This window comes from Anolis sagrei, chromosome 8, assembly GCF_037176765.1.
Source record: "Anolis sagrei isolate rAnoSag1 chromosome 8, rAnoSag1.mat, whole genome shotgun sequence".
Taxonomy (NCBI): Eukaryota; Metazoa; Chordata; class Lepidosauria; order Squamata; family Dactyloidae; genus Anolis; species Anolis sagrei.
The window spans coordinates 8,872,099-8,892,610 of NC_090028.1; the positions used below are offsets into that span (position 1 = coordinate 8,872,099).

Consider the following 20,512-nt stretch of genomic DNA (forward strand, 5'->3'; position numbering starts at 1 on the left):
TGGACACATTCCAGCTTGTCAATATCTCTCTTGAATTGTGGTGCCCAGAATTGGACACAATATTCCAGATGTGGTCTAACCAAAGCAGAAGAGAGGGGTAGCATTACTTCCTTAGATCTAGACACTATGCTCCTCTTGATGCAGGCCAAAATCCCATTGGCTTTTTTTGCCGCCACATCACATTGTTGGCTCATGTTTAACTTGTTGTCCACGAGGACTCCAAGAGCTTTTTCACACGTACTGCTCTCGAGCCAAGCGTCCCCCATTTTGTATCTTTGCATTTCATTTTTCCTGCCAAAGTGGAGTATCTTGCATTTGTCACTGTTGAACTTCATTTTGTTAGTTTTGGCCCATCATCTCTCTAATCTGTCAAGATCGTTTTGAATCCTGCTCCTGTCCTCTGGACTATTGGCTCTCCCTCCCAATTTGGTGTCGTCTGCAAACTTGATGATCCTGCCTTCTAGCCCTTCATCTAAGTCATTAATAAAGATGTTGAACAGGACCGGGCCCAGGACAGAACCCTGCGGCACTCCACTTGTCACTTCTTTCCAAGATGAGGAGGAAGCATTAGTGAGCACTCTCTGTGTTCGTCCACTTAACCAATTACAGATCCACCTCACCGTAGTTTTGCCTAGCCCACATTGGACTAGTTTCCTTGCCAGAAGGTCATGGGGGACCTTGTCGAAGGCCTTACTGAAATCAAGAGACAGGGCCTTCTCCGTGGTGGTCCCTCCGCTGTGGAACTCCCTTCCTAATGAGATCAGACCCGACCCCTCACTGCTGACCTTCTCAAATCCTGGATGTGGGATCAAGCGTTTGCAGAATAGACTGACTTGCTGGAAAATATAGGCTTTTAATGAACTACAATGGACTGACTAGGATGATGATTCGAACCACCAAATTGTTTTAATGTATATTTCTAACTGTTTTACTTTTGCTAATTGTATTTTATGCTTTGTTTTATTTTGTGTTGGCACTGAATAGTGCTGGTTGGTAGCCGTCCTGAGTCCCTCTTTGGAGGTCGAGAAGGACAGGGTACAAATGCCCCAAATAAATCTATATAAATAGAAATGTAATGTTCGTTTGTGGGATTAACATAACTCAAAAACCACTGGAAGAATTGACACCCACTTTGGACACAAGACACCTCTCAGGCCAACAAGTGGCCATCACTCATAAAACACTGGAAAACACAACAGAAGAGACTTTAAAAGCCAAAAACCAAAAATTACATTACAACACATGCCTGAAACCATATTTATATGCACAAACACACATATATGCATATACAAACACAAAACACATACACAGAAAGGCTGAAGGAGGGAGGGAAGGAAGGAAAGAAAGAGGGGAAAAAGAAGGGAAAGAAGGTGGGAAGGAGAGAAAGAAGGAAATAAAGAAGGGTAGAGAAGGAAGGAAGGAAGGAGATAAGGAGGGAGAGAAAGAGGGAAAGAAGGATGGAAGGAGAGAAGGAAAGAAAGAAGGTAGGAGAGAAGGAAATAAAAAGTGAAAGAGGAAAGGAAGGAGTGAAGGAATGAAAGGAGAAAGAGGGAGGGAGGGAGGGAGGGAGGGAAGGAAGGAAGGAAGGAAGGAAGGAAGGAAGGAAGGAAGGAGAGAAGGAGGGAAAGAGGGAAAGATGGATGGAAGGAGAGAAGGAAATAAAAAAGTGAAAGAGGGAAGGAAGGAGCGAAGGAATGAAAGAGAGAAAGAGGGAGGGAGGGAAGGAAGGAAAGAAGGAAGGAAGGAAGGAAGGAAGGAAGGAAGGAGAGAAGGAGGGAGAGAAAGAGGGAAAGATGGATGGAAGGAGAGAAGGAAAGAAAGAAGGAAGGAGAGAAGGAAATAAAAAAGTGAAAGAGGGAAGGAAGGAGCGAAGGAATGAAAGAGAGAAAGAGGGAGGGAGGGAGGGAAGGAAGGAAGGGAGGAAGGAAGGAAGGAGACAAGGAAGCATGGAACCAAAGAGCAAAGGAAGCGAGAAAAGAGACAGGTAGAGAGGGAAGGAAGAAGAAGGGAAAGAAAAGGAGAGAAGGAAGGAAAGAGGGAAGGAAGGAGAGAAAGAAAGAAGGAGAGAAAGAGGGAGGGAAGCTTGGCCACAGCAATGCATGGCGTGTACAGCTAGTCAATATAAATAAAAATATAATGTTTGTTTGTGGGATTAACATAACTCTAAAACCACTAGACGAATTGACACCAAATTTGGACACAATACACCTATTAGGTCAACAACATTGAAAAACACAGCAGAAGGGTCTTTAAAAGCAAAAAAAAACCCCACAAAATACATTGCAACACACGTGTAAAACAACATATATATACACAAACACACACATATATACATATACACAAGTATACACACACATATATACACACGCAAAACAAATATACACAAACTGGGCCACAGCAATGCATGGCAGGAGACGGCTAGTAAATCTATACAAATAAAAATGTAATGTTCATTTGTGTGATTAATATAACTCAAAAACCATTGGACGAATTGCTGCCAAATTCAGCCACAAGACACCTAACAACCCAATGTATGACCATCACTCAAAAAATTGATTTTGTCATTTGGGAGTTGTAGTTGCTCGGATTTATAGTTCACCTACAATCAAAGAGTATTCTGAATTCCACCAACGATGGAATTGAAACAAACGTGGCACACAGAAGTCCCATGACCAGCAGAAAACACTAGAAGGGTTTGGTGGGCATTGACCTTGAGTTTGGGAGTTATAGTTCACCTACATCCAGAGAGCACTGTGGACTCAATGATGAATCTGGACCAAACTTGGCACGAATATTCCATATGCCCAAATATGAACACAGATGGAGTTTGGGGGAAATAGACCTTGACATTTTGGATTTGTAGTTACTGGGATTTATAGTTCACCTACAATCAAAGAGCATGCTGAACCCACCAACGACAGAACTGGGGCAAACTTCCCACACAGAACACCCATGACCAACAGAAAATACTTAAGGGCAAGACAACGTAAACAAAGCCCTCCTGACAGAGAGCCATCCAGCCATAGATATATATAGACATGATTCACATGCACATAGATTTGAAAGGGATCCCTAAAGAAGGACAATGATATGTTGTATGTTCCAGAATAGGCAAACTAGACATTCTCCACATTAACACTGACAAAGAAACAACAAGAAATACTGTTTACCCACAAGCATAAAGAAATTACTTAGATTAGAAACCAACACTTTCTCATTACTTTATTTTCCAGATCACCAGACTGAGCCACAGCAACGTGTGGCAGGGGACGGCTAGTAAATAATAAATAAATAAGTCCAAAACACATTGAGGGCCCAAGTTTGCCCGTGCCTGTGTTAGAGTTTGTGCCCATTTGCTCGGCCAACGGAAGAAAACACATAGTTCTCTATTTCATGAATTCAGCTTTGTTTTGGCAACAATACTTTTGGACTGAAATTTGGATTGTTACTTGGACTTTTTTTGCACAAGGGACCAATTATCTCCTCTATAGTTAACAATCTGCGCATGTGTCCGATATTGAGAGATTTTCTATAAACAGAAAAGTGCGGTCCCTTTTCAGGAAGATTAGATATACATGGAAATAATCGCTCCAATTGATTCTTGTGGCCCCCGCTGTTATAAGCCCTTGAAATGTGAGATCCGCTTCAAACATGTCCTGAAGTATTCTCTCCGGAGACCAAATCAATTGCGGCCTATTTGCCGCTCCTGATTTATTTCGGTGCAGAGGAATCAATGCTCATCAATGCGCTCCGGAGGGGCATTTTTAATTACAAAGCAGGAGGTTTGTTTTGGTTATGGGAACACTTCTAATCAGGGGCCATTGTTTAATTAATTTCCTTTAATAGTACAGTCGACGGGCCATTTTTCAGCTTCCTTGCGGAAGGAGAGGGTGCACAATGGATGAATTGCTTCTTCCTGTGATTCAGCTGCTTTTGACAGCATTGACCCCAAATAAAATTTGAAGAAAACGGCACTCTCTAACCAGCAAATTACCGAAAATTAAATAAAAAGCTGGGAAAAGCGTGGAGGTGATGTCAGGCACCAACCCCCCCCTCCCATAATTAAGGGATAAGGACTTATAGTTCTGCAAAGGGCAAGGGCACCAGACTACACAACAAGGGTTAAGTCTTGGCCACATTGCCAAGGCACTGACAACAACAAGGACCCCACGAGGCTTTTTGGGAAATGGCTGGATCTTGGGACTTCTGCCCTTTTGTGAGAGTTGTAGTTCCCCAAGGGCTGAGCGATGGATTCTGTTATTGATCAACTCAGCGCCCATCTGCTGGCTTCTGCCTGAAGAATGACTCTCTGCTGCGTGATTTGGACTGTTTGCCACAACCCTGGCCACGAACTTTCTATCAATGCTTGATTTGAACTGCTAGCAACCTCCGTTTCCGCGCGCCTTTCCCAAGAGCATGGGATTTCTAGTTTGTGTTATAATAAAGATCAAATATTGAAATAAAACTTATTGGGGTATGGGCTGGAGATGGGGCTTCCCTTATGAACTCTGTATAAAGGTATTACTGTATGAAATGTAACTTGTTTTCCCCCTTCCCCTTTTTCCCTCTTGACCTTTCCCTTACAAAAAGTGACCAGGAACTGTTGCAATGCTTGGGGGGAAATCCCTGTCTCATCCATTGATCCACTCATCTGCATGAGACAATAACCATGTCTTCCTTATCTCATTTTCTGAGCCTGTCTGATGAGATAAAGAAATTCATGAGAACAAGGAAAAATGATTGAAATTACAAAGGCAGCGTTGATCCCTTTTGAGGTCCACTGTCTGACCCAATATTGTCTTTCCCCCAAAGCCATTTCAAACAGGAAGACTTTTGTTTACAAAGATCACACCTTGCTGACCTGAGACAAAGGCTTGGTGGCAACTCCTAATCCCATCATTTCCCCCCTCCATTGTTCACGGCCGTACTGCCTCCTCTCTCCTGATTTGTCCATCTTGCGAGGCGAGCGGAGGGCGCTCATTGGCCCTCTAGAGGCGAAGAAACGCGCTGATTGGTCCAGAGCAGGGGCGGGCCGCCCAGCCTCCTCCCAGCTGTTCCAGCCTCAGCCAATCAGCGTGAAGCCGGCCGGCAAGGGGCAGGCAGGAATTTTGAAAGTTTTCCTTTGTATTTTTACTATAAATATGTCTGTATTCTTTGTACTGGCATGCTTGTGGTGGAATGATTCCTGCAATGCATCTGATATCAGCTGAATCGCTAAATAAACACCTCGGTCGCTTAAAAGAAACTTCTTCCACTTTGGTGGGCATTATTATTTTTAATATTTTAAATTGCTGAAATTGGCTTCACTGGCCTCACCAAGGTTTCGGGGCCCTTTTTGTGCGGTCCTTGGGAATCCCCTCCGCTGAGGAGACCCTACTAAAAGCAGCTCGATATCAGAGGTTCAACACATTGAGCTGCAGTTTTTTTTTTTGCACAAATTGTGTTTAAAAGCTGACTGTTTTACAGCTAAATGTCTGGTCTAAATACAGGTAGTCCTCAAGTTGTGAACAAGATCAGTTCTGTAAATTTGTTTTTAAGTTGAATTTGTATGTAACTTGGAACAGATACATTTAAAAGTGTAACTTTCTCTCTCTCTCTATAAATGCTCTGTGCATAATGAGTACCTTCAAAACAAATGAACCAATGAACGAAATCACACCAAATTTGGCAACAAAACGTCTCACAACACAAGGAGTGACCATCACTCAACAATTATGATTTTGATATTCGGGAATTGTAGTTGCTGGGATTTATAGTTCACCTACAATCAAAGAGCATTCTGAACTCCATCAACGATGGAATTGAACCATACTTGGCACACAGAACTCCCCTGACCAACAGACAACACTAGAAGGGTTTGGTGGGCATTGACCTTCAGTTTGGGAGTTGTAGTTCACCTAGATCCAGAGAGCACTGTGGACTCAAACAATGATGGTTTTGTCATTTGGCAGTTGTAGTTGCTGGGATTTATAGTTTACCTGCAATCAAAGAGCATTCTGAACTCCACCAGCGATGCTTACTGTTGAAAATTACCTAGGGCCGCCTCTGTTCCCACCTCAACATCTTTAAACTTATTCGCCCAATGATGCACAGTAGTCACATCAACACAATCACCATAAACAGCTTGCATTCTCTGATGGATCTCCTTTGGGGTGACACCTTCTGCTGTTAAGAATTCAATGACTGCACGTTGCTTAAGTCGCATTGAACGACCGTCTGCGCAGGGTTCCATACTTCGCACTTTAACAACACAACCATTCAATGCTAGGGCTTCCCACCAAAATGGAACTGTAGAGGAGAGTCTACTGAACAAGCCAGTACCTGCCGCATAAAAGTATTGCCATCTGTTGAGGACTTACGAAGGTGGAGGTATTATTTTTCATTCAACCCTCATATATTCTCAATAAACTGCTTGCTGATTTTACTATACTGGTGTGGTGTTTAAACACAGAGGTGTTCCTGCTCTGGGATGCAACAGGTTTTTACTTTGAAAGTAGTTGTTATCCTTCAGAAATTTAGTTTTTGTTAAAAAAAACTAGAGCAAAATGTGCTGCAGGATGTCCTTCTTGCAAAGACTAACAAAATGAAGTTCAACAGTGACAAATGCAAGATACTCCACTTTGGGAGAAAAAATGAAATGCAAAGATACAGAATGGGGGATGAGGCCTGGCTCGAGAGCTGTATGTGTGAAAAAGATCTTGGAGTCCTCATGGACAAGTTAAACATGAGCCAACAATGTGATGTGGCGGCAAAAAAAGCCAATGGTATTTTGATCTGCATCAATAGGAGCATAGTGTCTAGATCTAGGGAAGTCATGCTACCCTTGTATTCCGCTTTGGTTAGACCACACCTAGAATATTGTGTCCAATTCTGGGCACCACAATTCAAGAGAGATATTGACAAGCTGGAATGTGTCCAGAGGAGGGCGACTAAAATGATCAAGGGTCTGGAGAACAAGCCCTATGAGGAGCGGCTTAAGGAGCTGGGCATGTTTAGCCTGAAGAAGAGAAGGATGAGAGGAGATATGATAGCCATGTATAAATATGTGAGAGGAAGCCACAGGGAGGAGGGAGCAAGCTTGTTTTCTGCTTCCTTGCAGACTAGGACGCGAAATAATGACTTCAAACTACAAGAGAGGAGATTCCATGGCCGTAGCCAGAAAAAAATTTCGGGGAAGGTTGAAAATTTCGGGGGGGGGGGGAGGTTTGAAAATTTCGGGGAGGGTTGAAAATTTCGGAGGAGGGGGGTTGAAACCTGCCTCCTAGCTCACGCTGAAGCAAAGAGCACAGCAGGGGGCAGAGCAACCTTCAGTAACCTGCAGCTCAACTCCTGTCAACCACCTCCACCAAGTCTGGCCTCCTTAATGAGAGCATTCAACACAAACACCCCCAACTTGGTTGCTTCACTACATCGGCTATTGCTGCAAGTAATGACAGTGTAAATAAATTGTCAATATTTGCTTGAGATAGTGCTTACAGTTCTGGAGGAACTCTTAATTTTTTACATCTCATAGACTTAGCATGGGGATTTGGTTAACCAGTTAAAATTCATGAGTAAACCAGGTTTAAAAAAAAATCTGAAACATTTCGGGGGGGGGGGGGTTGAACCCCTAAAACCACCCCCTCGCTACAGGCCTGATTCCATCTGAACACGAGGAAGGACTTCCTGACTGTGAGGGCCGTTCAGCAGTGGAACTCTCTGCCCCTGAGCATGGTGGAGGCTCCTTCTTTGGAAGCTTTTAAACAGAGGCTGGATGGCCATCTGTCAGGGGTGATTTGAATGCAATATTCCTGCTTCTTGGCAGAATGGGGTTGGACTGGATAGCCCATGAGGTCTCTCCCAACTCTTTGATTCTATGATACTAAGACAAAGTTTTTGCAGTTTAATCAATTTTTCCAATGTTTTCATGATAGAACCAATTAGGAAATGGCATTTATAACCCAGAAACAAAAATCATGTTATATTGTGTTATTTGCTGCTCTAGCTTACATATACAAGAGTTTCGGTGGAATTTTCTTCTCTCTCTTTTTGGAAAACTTTTCCCCTTCTTTCAAATGGAATGAGTTGAAATTACTGGATACATTTCCAACACAGTACAATCTGGGCACATAAAAACAATAAAACGTGAGCGATCGACCCGAGCATCAGCGGAGGCAGGCTCTTTGCATGGTGATCGGATGCTGAGTTAAAGAGACCGATGGCTAATTTATCCCAGGTTTGTGAATATCTTAATTAAATTGCCGTTTTCACTCTTTGTCCTAACAGCACCTTATTAATCAAGTCAGAAGTTGAGGCAAACTGCTACTAAATAGCCCCAGTGTATATTGATCTTTTTAATAAGGAAACGGCTCATGTCGACACTTCCATTGATGTATTTAACACTGTGGTCTCCTTAACTTTATTAATAGGTTTCTAGAGGTGGAGAGTCTAATTTACTGGGCTTCTTCCAGAACTATTGTTGTCAATATAGACAGAATGATACATTAGCTTTTTTTTAGAAAGCCACAGCCACAGAGAGGAGATTCCATCTGAACATGAGGAAGAACTTCCTGACTGTGAGAGCCGTTCAGCAGTGGAACTCTCTGCCCCGGAGTGTGGTGGAGGCTCCTTCTTTGGAAGCTTTTAAGCAGAGGCTGGATGGCCATTTGTCAGGGGTGATTTGAATGCAATATTCCTGCTTCTTGGCAGGGGGTTGGACTGGATGGCCCATGAGGTCTCTTCCAACTCTTTGATTCTATGATTCTATGAAATGTTATTATTGAAGAATTTCTGAACACAGATCTATTTTAAGCCTGAACAAACTTGTCAATAACTCTAGAGAAGGATTTGCAAGCACCAGGGTCCATTTTTAAAGATGACGGGCTGCTAGACAAAGCATGAACTGAGAAAGGAAAGCCAAAGACTAGCAAAATAATGGTCCCGAATGAATAAAACAAACTTTGCACTGAAATATTACACAGCCCCCAGTGACGCAGTGGGTTAAACCGCAGAACTGCTGAACTTGCTGATTGAAAGGTCGCAGGTTCGAATCTTGGAAGCGGCGAGAGCTCCTGTTTATTATTATTATTATTATTATTAATTATTTACAGCATTTCATCTCAAGAACTGACAAGCATCCCGAGCTCTGAAGATCACCTGGGAAGGAATCCCACTGGAGCATTGCAGCGCACCCAAATACCTGGGAGTCACTCTGGACCGTGCTCTGACCTACAAGAAGCACTGCCTGAACATCAAACAAAAAGTGGGTGCCAGAAACAATATCATACGAAAGCTGACTGGCACAACCTGGGGATCACAACCAGATACAGTGAAGACATCTGCCCTTGCGCTATGCTACTCTGCTGCTGAGTATGCATGCCCAGTGTGGAACACATCTCACCACACTAAAACAGTGGATGTGGCTCTTAATGAGACATGCCGCATTATCACGGGCTGTCTGCGCCCTACACCACTGGAGAAATTACACTGCTTAGCCGGTATTGCACCACCTGACATCCGCCGGGAAGTAGCAGCCAATAGTGAAAGGACCAAGGCAGAGACATCTCCAGCTCATCCTCTGTTTGGGTATCAGCCAGCACGTCAACAACTTAAATCTAGAAATAGTTTTCTAAGATCTACAGAGACACTCGCTGGAACACCTCAGCAAGCGAGAGTCCAAAAGTGGCAGGCTCAAACCCAGCACCTCAACCAATGGCTGATACCAAATGAGAGACTCCCCCCTGGGCACACAGAGGACTGGGCGACTTGGAAGGCGCTGAACAGACTGCGCTCTGGCACCACGAGATGCAGAGCCAACCTTCAGAAATGGGGCTACAAAGTGGAATCCTTGACATGTGAGTGTGGAGAGGAGCAAACCACTGACCACCTGCTGCAATGCAACCTGAGCCCTGTCACATGCACCATGGAGGACCTTCTTGCAGCAACACCAGAAGCACTCCAAGTGGCCAGATACTGTTCAAAGGACATTTAACCAACTACCAAACTCACAAATGCTGTATTTTATCTGTTTGCTTTGTTCTGTTAGAAATGTAATATAATTGACTGGTTGATCAGACACAACAAAATAAAAAATCATTTTTACCCCACCCTTCTCAACCCCCGGGGGGGGGGGGGGGGGACTCAGAGCGGCTAACAAAAGCAGCAATTTGATGTCACAAATCAATAAGACCGTATAAAACCATAAATACATACAGAGTTAAAACGATAGCAATTAATTATAACCTTCTGCCAACCAAGCAGTTCAAAAACATGGAAATGTGACTAGATCAATAGGTGCCAAAAGGTTGAAAGTTCGAATCCCCTGGTTGGCGTGAGCTGCCAACTGTCAGCCCAGCTCATTGTTTACCTAAGCAATTCAAAAACAGCTTTAGCTGTGATTAGATAAATTAGGTACCGCTAAAAGCAGGGGAGGTGTTTTACGACGCCATAAAGAAAGATCAGAAAATGCTGTGCCACCAAAAGGAAGGAGGAAGTCATAGAGGAAAGAACAACAGCACCCTCTGGACTCGAGCCCAACCTTCCATGGCACCTCCTTCTGTTCTGTCTGTCTGTGTATTGTCTATACAAAGTGGCATTGAATGTTTGCTGCGTATGTGTACTGTGATCCGCTCTGAGTCCCCTTCAGGGTGAGAAGGGCAGAATATAAATAAAGTTATTATTATTATTATTATTATTATTATTATTATTATTAAGAAATGGGGCCACAAAGTGGAGTCCACGACATGCAAGTGTGGAGAAGAGCAAACCACAGACCACCTACTGCAATGCAACCTGAGCCCTGCCACGTGCACATGCGGCAACACCAGAGGCACTCCAAGTGGCCAGCTACTGGTCAAAGGATATTTAGTATAATGCCAAGTTTTTAGCTTTGTTTGTGGTTTTTCTATACATTATAACCATATTATCAATTAGCTTCTGACACGATAAATAAATAAAATATTGGGGTTTTCATAGCTGAGTTGGGATTCAAACCTTGATCTCCAGAGTCACAACACTCAAATCACTTTGCCATATCGGCGCTGAACTCAGACGTAAATCTCACTAAATTGTGACAATTCTCGATATTCAAGAGGCAGTGTAATATAATATGTGATGTGTTGTGTGAAAAAGAAAACAAATGATTTTCGGACCAAATCAAGTCCAAACTCTTCCTAAAATCCAGGATGACTCAACTGAGGCTGTTGTACTTTGGCCGTATCATGAGAAGACATGACTGTATAGAAGACAATAATGTTTAGTAAAGTAAAAGTAGGAAAAAAGGAAGAACCATTTCTGGGTAGTTAGATACTCTAAAACAGTGGTTCTCAACCTTGCTAATGCTGTGACCCCTTAATGCAGTTCCATATGTTGTGGTGACCCCCAACCATAATATTGTTTTCGTTGCTACTTGATACCTGTCATTTTAGTACTGTCATAAATCATAATGTAAATATCCGATATGCAGGATATATTTTCATTCACTGCACTAAATTGAGCAAAAATAGCCAATATGCCCAAATGTGAATGCTAGTGGGGTCTGGGGTGGGCGAGGATTGATTTTGTAATTTGGGAGCTGTAGTTGCTGGGATTTATAGTTCATCTACAATCAAAGAGCTTTCTGAACTCCACCAGCAATGGATTTAAACCGAACTTGGCACAAAGAACTCCCATGACCAACAGAAAACACTGGAAGGGTTTTGTGGGCATTGACCTTGAGTTTGGGAGTTGTAGTTCACCTATATCCAGAGGAGCACTGTGGATTCATGCAATGATGGATCTGGACCAAACTTGGCATGAATACTCAGTATGCCCAAATGCGAACACTGGTAGAGTCTGGGGAAAATAGACCTTGACATTTGGGAGTTGTAGTTGTTGGGATTTACAGTTCACCTACAATCAAAGAGCATTCTGAACTCGACCAACAATGGAATTGGGTCAAACTTCCCACACAGAATCCCAATGACCACCACAAAATACTATGTTTTCTGATGGTCTTTGGTGACCCCTTTGACACCCCCTCATGACCCCCTCAGGGGTCCCGACCCCCAGGTTGAGAAACACTGCTCTAAAAGCTACTGAATCAGTAAGACCTGAGAACAGCTGTTGAAGATGTTGGCTTGGAGGTCTCTCGCTCATTGGCTCACCATAAGTTGAAGTCAATTCGAAGGCAGTAACAATAACACAACTACACATGATACATATGGAAAGTAGGGATGTGCGAAATCCATACTGTTTTCATTTCAAAATTTGGGTGCTCCCCATTCTGTTTTCAGTAAGATTCCAGGAGATTAGGAGTGGTGACATTCGGATTCGTAATTCGGAATCCTGAGTTCTGTTTTCGTTTCGGTAAGATTCAAAATGGCGCCAACGGGGAAAATTAGAGGCTCATTTATCTGTCATTTTTAGGGCTATCAGGATGAAACTTAGCACACCTGTAGGAGATATTAATGACTATAAGCTCCCCAAGTTTCAGAATGTTTAGCTAATCCACTGATTTTTGGGGAATTTTTTAAATTTTCTGGGAATTGAAGTCCAAGACAGTGTGCGTCACAAGAGAGGAGGAGAATGGACACAACCAGCCATGTGATTGCCAGAGAAACATAATGTAATGCACTCTCCGCTCAGCCTCATCACCCCCAACATGGAGAGATTGTTGCTTGTACTTTCAAAACAAATGATCAGAATACCAATGATGAAAAATAAGTCTGAATCAATAAATCTTTCCGGAATTTAGTTGAAAGGTTCAACAACTTGTGTTTCATTCCAGTAAGACTGTCAAAAGGGTGTCCCCTGGTTCGTTTCCAAAATCTGAATTGATCTACTGAATTTTGCACACCCCTAATCAAAGGTTTGAAGAAAAGCCATTGCATCTAGGCTATATATAAGCAAGAAGGCAAGATAATACATACTTTTGTAGGTTGTCTGGAGTGCACACTTCCTCATCATAGAGTCCCTCTGGATCTAACAAGGTACCTGTGGAAAAGAAAAGGAAATAACACATGAAAGCTGTACCAATGTTTACTCTTTCCACCAGAGCTGCTTCTCCTCTGAAGAGCATTTTATGGACCACCAGCATTGTGCTGATACGACTGTACCAGGAGCTCCAACTTTATTTTCTTTCTGTTATCTGTTTTGCAGTCATAGGGCAGGCCTCCTGTCCATCATAATTAAGCTTTGGTTCCGCCCCTTGTTCAGGGCTCTGGGAGGGAAAGGAGCCATTTTTTGGGCAGTCTCACACAAGGAAGCTAAACTATAGGACGTAGTCCAGCTCGTCCCATAGAAAAGCTTCTTTTCTAAATAGCATCCAGGGAAACAGAACATCCGGGAAAACAGAAATTCCAGGGGAAAGGTCCCAAGACTCTGGCTGAGAGCTCACAGCCTCTCAGCCTCACAGCAATCCGAAGGAAAACAGCCCTGAAGTTCTCAAAGAATTCTCTGAGACAGGACAGCACTACAGATCCACGGAACTCCAGTTGAAATATCTTCAGGCCTCGGCTGGTAGGTCTACTTGATACCCAGATGCATTTGGAATCGGTAGTAGGACCCACACCAATGAGGCATAGATAGTAAACAGCCTGGGAGAGGTTAAATAGGGTTTTTCCTACAGAGAAGGTTCAGTTAATCAAAGTCAGGTACCAGTCCATTGAGGACTAGACTAAGAAAGCCTTGAAGTGTTGTTTGAACCATTGAAGATTTGTTGTTTGTTCCATAACAAAGACTTTGTTGTATCATTAAAGACTCTAAAGACCATCACTTCAGAAAAATTCCTGAGAACCTCTCTTTGAGGCGCCCCTGGCTTCCCGTTGGGCTTAAAGTATACGTCCTATAGAAAAGTACAGCTGTTACAGGCCCAGCGCACGACAGAACAAGCATTGAAGCGATGGTCCTCCGCCATCAACTCTGTTGGACCGGCCACGTTGCCCAAATGCCTGACCACCATCTCCCAAGTAGTTGCTCTACTCCGAACTCAAGAATGGAAAACGGAATGTAGGAGGACAGGAAAAGAGATTTAACGATGGGCTCAAAGCCAACACTCATCTTCTACATACCCACCACAAGGACACCAAACTTGGAGGACAGTCTTACTTGGACAATGAGGGATCACCTAAGTAAGGTACTTAAGTGGAAAGTTCACTGAAGAGTACTGTATGTTTGAAACAAGGCCAAACAAAGAACAACTACTGGAGGAGAGTTTTATGGATCCTATGGACTGCCAAAAAAAAAAAACCCCAAATAAATGGGTCCCAGAACAAATCAACCCAACATGGCTAACCTGAGGCTCTTGTGCTTTGGGCATATTATGAGAAGCCATGATTCATTGGAAAATGCAATCATGTTTAGTAAAACTGGAACCAGAAGGAAAAAAGTGAGGTCACATAATAGATCAGTGGTTCTCAATCTGTGGTCCATTGACCACCAGTGGTCTTCAAGAACTAAAATATGGCCTCACCATTACTACATCATTGCAACAAAGGTGACTAGTCTCACAAAACCCTCTTATAGTGCCAAGGCTTATTAAATATGGTTTTCTGTGGGCGAGCAGATGGTGACTACTGGATGGCTTATGTTCTGTATCAGAAACTACAGCTGATGTGGTCTATTCAATGCAGTTTTCTGAATCTGCATCTCAAATAACCAAACCAAATCTGAAGTTGGCCAAAATGGATTCGTAACTCTTTTGGCACTAATGTTGGAGAACGGTCCCTGGTGAAAGTGACCCCTGGTGAAAGTGACCCCTAGTCAAAGTGGCTCCTAGTCAAAGTGGTCCCTGGTCAAAGTGGCCCCTGGTCAAAGTGATCCCAGGTCAAAGTGGTCCCAGGTCAAAGTGGTCCCTGGTCTAAGTTGTCCCTGTTCAAAGTGGGCCCTGGTCAAAGTGGTCACTGGTCAAAGTGGTCCCTGGTCAAAGTGGTCCCTGGTCAAGGTGGTCCATGGTCAAAGTGGCCCTGGTCAAAGTGGTTCCTGTTCAAAGTGGTCCTTGGTCAAGGTGGTCCCTGGTCTAGGTGGTCCCTGGTCAAAGTGGCCCTGGTCAAAGTGGTTTCTGGTCAAAATGGTCCCTGGTCAAAGTGGTCCCTGGTCAAAGTGGTCCCTGATCAAAGGAGTCCCTGGGCAAAGCGGCAGGGCCGTAGCCAGAAAAAAATTTCGGGGAGGGTTGAAAATTTCCGGGGGGGGGGGGGGAGTTTTGAAATTTGGGGGGGTTGAAAATTTGGGGGGGGGGGTTGAAAATTTCAGGGGGGGGGGTTGAAACCTGCCTCTTAGCTCACGCTGAAGCAAAGAGCACATCTGCAGGGGGCAGAGTAGCCTTCAATAGCCTGCAGCTCCACCCCTGTCAACCACCTCCACCAAGTCTGGCCTCCTTAATGAGAGCATTTAACAGCCCCCCCCCTCCCCACAACTTGGTTGCTTCGCTACATCGGCTATTGCTGCAAGTAATGACAGTGCAAATAAATTGTCAATATTTGCTTGAGATAGTACTTGCAGTTCTGGAGGGACTCTTAATTTTTTGCATCTCATAGACTTAACATGGGGATTTGGTTAACCAGTTAAAATTCATGAGTAAACCAGGTTTTTTTTTTAACCTGAAAAATTTCGGGGGGGGGGGCTGAACCCCTCCCCCTTCGCTACAGGCCTGCAAAGCGGTCCCTGGTTTAAGCGGCCCCTGGTCAAAGTGGTTCCTGGTCAAATGGTCCCTGGTCAAAGTGGTCCTTGGTGTAAGTGGTCCCTGGTCTAAGAGGTCCCTAGTCAAAGAAAAGGTTGGGAACCCCTGTTATAAATGAATGGATTGAATCAACCAGATGCTTTGGGTCCCAAACTCGGGGAAAACTGAATCCGCAAGACCTGGGTAGAGCATCTTTTGGAGTCTATCATTCATAGGGTTGCCATACGTTGAAGCCAAATGAATGGCACACAGCAATGCAAGTTGTTTCCAAACTCTGTTAGCATGTTAATTTGTGACTAGTCAGGCAGCAAACTAGCACATACCAGTTACATTGAAGTAATTGTTTCCAAGCTCTGTTCAGATGTCTCTTTCTCTCTCTCACACACACACAAACAAAATTATGTGATGCTGTGAGTAGGAAAATCGATGAGCACTATGTCCAGGTAGTTCTTGGAAACACCTTCATTATAACAATTCTCAAGCTGCATCATTATAGTGTTGATACTGCTGTTCGCTTTCTCAACAGGAGAAGTTGTACTCTGGCGCCTGGGAGAAGCGAGCCCCACGCACATTTACAGCAAAGCACTTTAGCATCCTTCAGAAAGGCGCAGCCTGCTGATTACAACCCTCAACATATCACAGCTTGAGAATATTTCGTTTCCATTAAGGGCCATTTCGGTGGTGGTTCCCACCACAAGGCACGCTTCTTGCCGGGAGCGTTTTGGGACAAGGCACACCAGCACGCCATAGTTGAGTTGGGTTCCTCGGAGCTGCCAGAAAAATTAAAAGCCCAGCAAGAGCATAACATGGAGAGGGAGACTGCCTTCGTGCTCAAGTTGTTTTTTGAACACAGTATGAGATCCTTTGAGCCAAGTTCAGTAACATACCTTGTTTCCAGATAGCACTCAGATGATGGCATCTGGGGCCAATTTGGAAGATACCTTGTAAGAATGATCCGTTCGAAGATTTTCTAGAGCAGTGTTTCTTAACCTTCCTAATGCCGCGGCCCCTTAATACAGTTCCTCATGTTGTGGTGACCCCCAAATATAAGATTATTTTCGTTGCTACTTCATAACTGTAATTTTGCTACTGTGATTAATCATAATGTAAATACCTCATATGAAGGACATATTTCAATTCATTGGACCAAATTTGGCACAAATACCCGATAGACCCAAATTTGAATGCTGGATGGTTTGGAGGGGGGTTGATTTTTTTCATTTGGGAGTTGTAGTTGCTAGGATATATAGTTCATCTACAATCAAAGAGCATTCTAAACTCCACCAATGATGGAATTGAACCAAACTTGGCACACAGAACTCCCACGACCAACAGAAAATACTGGAAGGATTTGGTGGGCATTGACCTTGAATTTTGGAGTTGTAGTTCACCTACATCGAGAGAACACTGTGGACTCAAACAATAATGTATCTGGACCAAACTTGGCACAAATATTCAACATGCCCAAATGTTAATACTGGTAGAGTTTGTGGAAAATAGATCTTGACATTTGGGCATTGTAGTTGCTGGGATTTATAGTTCATCTACAATCAAAGAGCATTCTGAACTCCACCACTGATGGAATTGAACCAATCTTGGCACATAGAACTCACATGATCAACAGAAAATACTGGAAGGATTTGGTGGGCATTGACCTTGAGTTTTGGAGTTGTAGTCCACCTACATCGAGAGAACACTGTGGGCTCAAACAATGATGTATCTAGACCCAACTTGGCACGAATACTCAACATGCCCAAATGTGAACACTGGTGGAGTTTGGGGAAAATAGACCTTGACATTTGGGAGTTGTTGTTGCTGGGATTCATAGTTCACCTACAATCAAAAAGCATTCTGAATCCCACCAACAATAGAACTGGACCAAACTTCCCACACAGAACTCTCATGCCTTTAAGGGACTCACTAGAGCCTCATTCCAGCCTTGCTCGTTCTTCCTTGCCCGTGCATGCGCACCATGTTGCCATGCTCCGAGCACACTTGCTCTCCCCTTTCCACTTGAAGTCTCATGAACAGCGCTCCCTTTGGCTGAGAGGCTGGTCTATCACCAGAGGCGGCCCTAGGTAATTTTCAAAGGTAAGCAAACAGTATTTTGCCCCCTCTCCCCCAACCAATCATTATGCAAAAGGAAGTTCATGGGATAGTTAAAGGATATGCGCATACTGAAGTCCCAACAAAGCAATTGCCCCTTTTCAACCCAAGACAACTCTCAAGACCGCTCCTCAGTCACATCTTACCAATTGCCCATGGCTTGTCCTCCCCTGGACCAGCGCGGCACGGATCCTTGTAGCGTGTAAACAAGGAATGTTGCTGCTCCAGCTTGTCATCTGGAAGGAGAAGAGAAAGCACCAGAAAGAAACCAATCAATACCACTTAAGAAAAGTATGGAGGCAAAGAAAACAGGGCCACATTTCCAGAGATTGTCAGATAGCCATGTCCATTATTTCTCAAGAGGCAGGTGTTCTCATCTTTGAGAGTTTGGATTTGAGAAGCTATAAAACATAGGAAGGGTGTGCAAGGAATCAATACAGTTGCTGCAATACACTTTCTGGAAACAGGGTATCTGTAAACAATTTCACACAATCCCCATCATCAGTGTCTGTTTATCTTTTTTGCTTCCATGAAGATAACACTCCATGGCTGACACTGTCATGAAAGGTACGTGCTGGTGAAATTCCTATTGGTCATTCCAATTACTTACTTTACTTACTTACTTAGGCGATTCCTCGTTGTCCGAGTAGGATAGTCTTCCAAGGTCAGTGTACTGGTGGGTCCGTAGGTGACTGTGGAGCCCAATTCTTGATCTGCATCTTCTCCCGCAGTGAGGACATCGGTTTCCAGGTGGAAGGTGGTCCCGGTCAGGATTGGCTTGATGCGCCTTCCTCTTGGAACGTTTCTCTCTTTCACCCTCCATTCGTGCCTCTTCAAATTCTACAGCACTGGTGGTCACAGCTGACCTCCAGCTGGAGCGCTCAAGGGCCAGGACTTCCCAGTTCTCAGTGTCTACGCCAGAGTTTTTAAGGTTGGCTTTGAGCCCATCTTTAAATCTCTTTTCCTGCCCACCATTCTTGAGTTTGGAGTAGAGCAACTGCTTTGGGAGACGGTGGTCTGGCATCCGGACAATATAGCCAGTCCAGCGGAGTTGATGGCGGAGGACCATCGCTTCAATGCTGGTGGTCTTTGCTTCTTCCAGCACGCTGACATTGGTCTGCTTGTCTTCCCAAGAGACTTGAAGAATTTTCCAGAAGCAACGCTGATGGAATCGTTATAGGAGTTGCATGTGACATCTGTAGACAGTTCAAGTCTCGCAGGCGTATAGCAGGGTTGGGAGGATAATCACGGAATAATGGCTTCAAACTACAAGAAAGGAGATTCCATCTGAACATTAGGAAGAACTTCCTAACTGTGAGAGCTGTTCAGCAGTGGAACTCTCTGCTCCGGAGTGTGGTGGAGGCTCCTTCTTTGGAAGCTTTTAAACAGAGGCGTTGCAATGTATTTTTTTATTTTTGGCCTTTTATGTCCCTTCCGCTGTGTTTTTCAGTGTTTTTATGGATGATGGTCACTTGTTGGCCTGACAGGAGTCTTGAGTCCAAATTTGGTGTCAATTTGTCCAGTGGTTTTTGAGTTATGTTAATCCCACAAACGAACATTACATTTTTATTTATATAGATGATTCTAAATTAAGAAGGAAGAAAAACCAACATCTGTCTGGACCTGATGGAGTTAGCAAGTTTTAGCTTCAAATGAGAAGCTGCAGTGGTGCTGTGGGTTAAACCCTTGTGCCGGCTGAACTGCTGGCCTGAAGGTCAGTGGTTCAAATCCCCGAGATGGGGTGAGCTCCTGTTTTAGCTTCAAATGAGAAGCTGCAGTGGTGCTGTGGGTTAAACCCTTGTGCCGGCTGAACTGCTGGCCTGAAGGTCAGTGGTTCAAATCCCCGAGATGGGGTGAGCTCCTGTTTGTCAGTTCCAGCTTCCCATGCCAGGACATGAGAGAAGCCGCCCACAGGACAGCAACTCATCCGGGCATCCCCTGGGCAAGGTCTCTGCAGATGCCAATTTTCTCACACCAGAAGCTTTGAAAAAACTGTCAGTCATTTACAACTTTTTGGAACAACAATAGCAAGAAATATACTATATAAGAGACCTTTATACTACCCAAAAGTGTGGCAGACTGCAGGAGTGCAGGTTTGTACATCTGACCCCTTTCTCCAAGGGATGGAGAAAAGTGGTGAATTCGGCAGAATGGCAGATTTGCAGGGAACGCAATCTGGCCTACGTTTGGGTCTCTTTTCCAGGAGAAGGAAAAAATTGAGTGATGGTCACTCCTTGGGTTAGTAGGTGTTGTGTGGCAAAATTTAGTTGCAATTCATCTAGTGGATTTTGAGATATGTTAATCCCACTGTGACGATGTGTAAATTTTATTCCTTTAGTTATGTGTAATTTAAACAGTAGTTTAGGGATGGTAAGTATGGAGGATTATGTTTTGTTGGAGATGGTGGCTTGGGTTAGCTGAGTTGCCATAGCAACAGGGGCGGAGCCAACTGCCTCTTCACGGGGCAGCTGTTTTGGAAAGTCAGTCAGTAAGCCGGTGAGCTACTGGGAAGACTGAGTCTCTGGGTGGAGATTCAGGGAATGTGTCTGTAGCCAGTGTGCTATAGGGAATTCTGTTAAATAAGCCTTTTAGCTTATTTGTTATATTAGGACAGTTGTCCAGAAGGGTTACATCTGCTTATAGAAACTTCTTGAAGACTGTGCCTGAGATTACTCATGAAACATTACTAATGTAACCAATCAAGATTTGTGCCTCTTGTGAAGAAACAGTTAAACATGTTATACTCCTGTTAAAATAAACTTGTTACTGTTT

At 43.8% G+C, this 20,512-nt stretch overlaps 1 protein-coding gene across 2 annotated transcripts in view; it reads right to left on the minus strand.

Moving 5' to 3' along the window:
* Positions 1 to 20,512, minus strand: part of SMPD3 (sphingomyelin phosphodiesterase 3) — a 280,787-nt gene that overhangs the window by 5,106 nt on the left and 255,169 nt on the right. For both annotated transcript variants that reach the window (XM_060788073.2, XM_067471020.1), the window contains exons 6-7: positions 17,887 to 17,976; positions 12,888 to 12,951 (exon numbers count right to left, since the gene is read on the minus strand). In XM_060788073.2, coding sequence (XP_060644056.2) covers positions 12,888 to 12,951; positions 17,887 to 17,976 — 154 coding nt within the window. The remainder of the gene's footprint in view (positions 1 to 12,887; positions 12,952 to 17,886; positions 17,977 to 20,512) is intronic.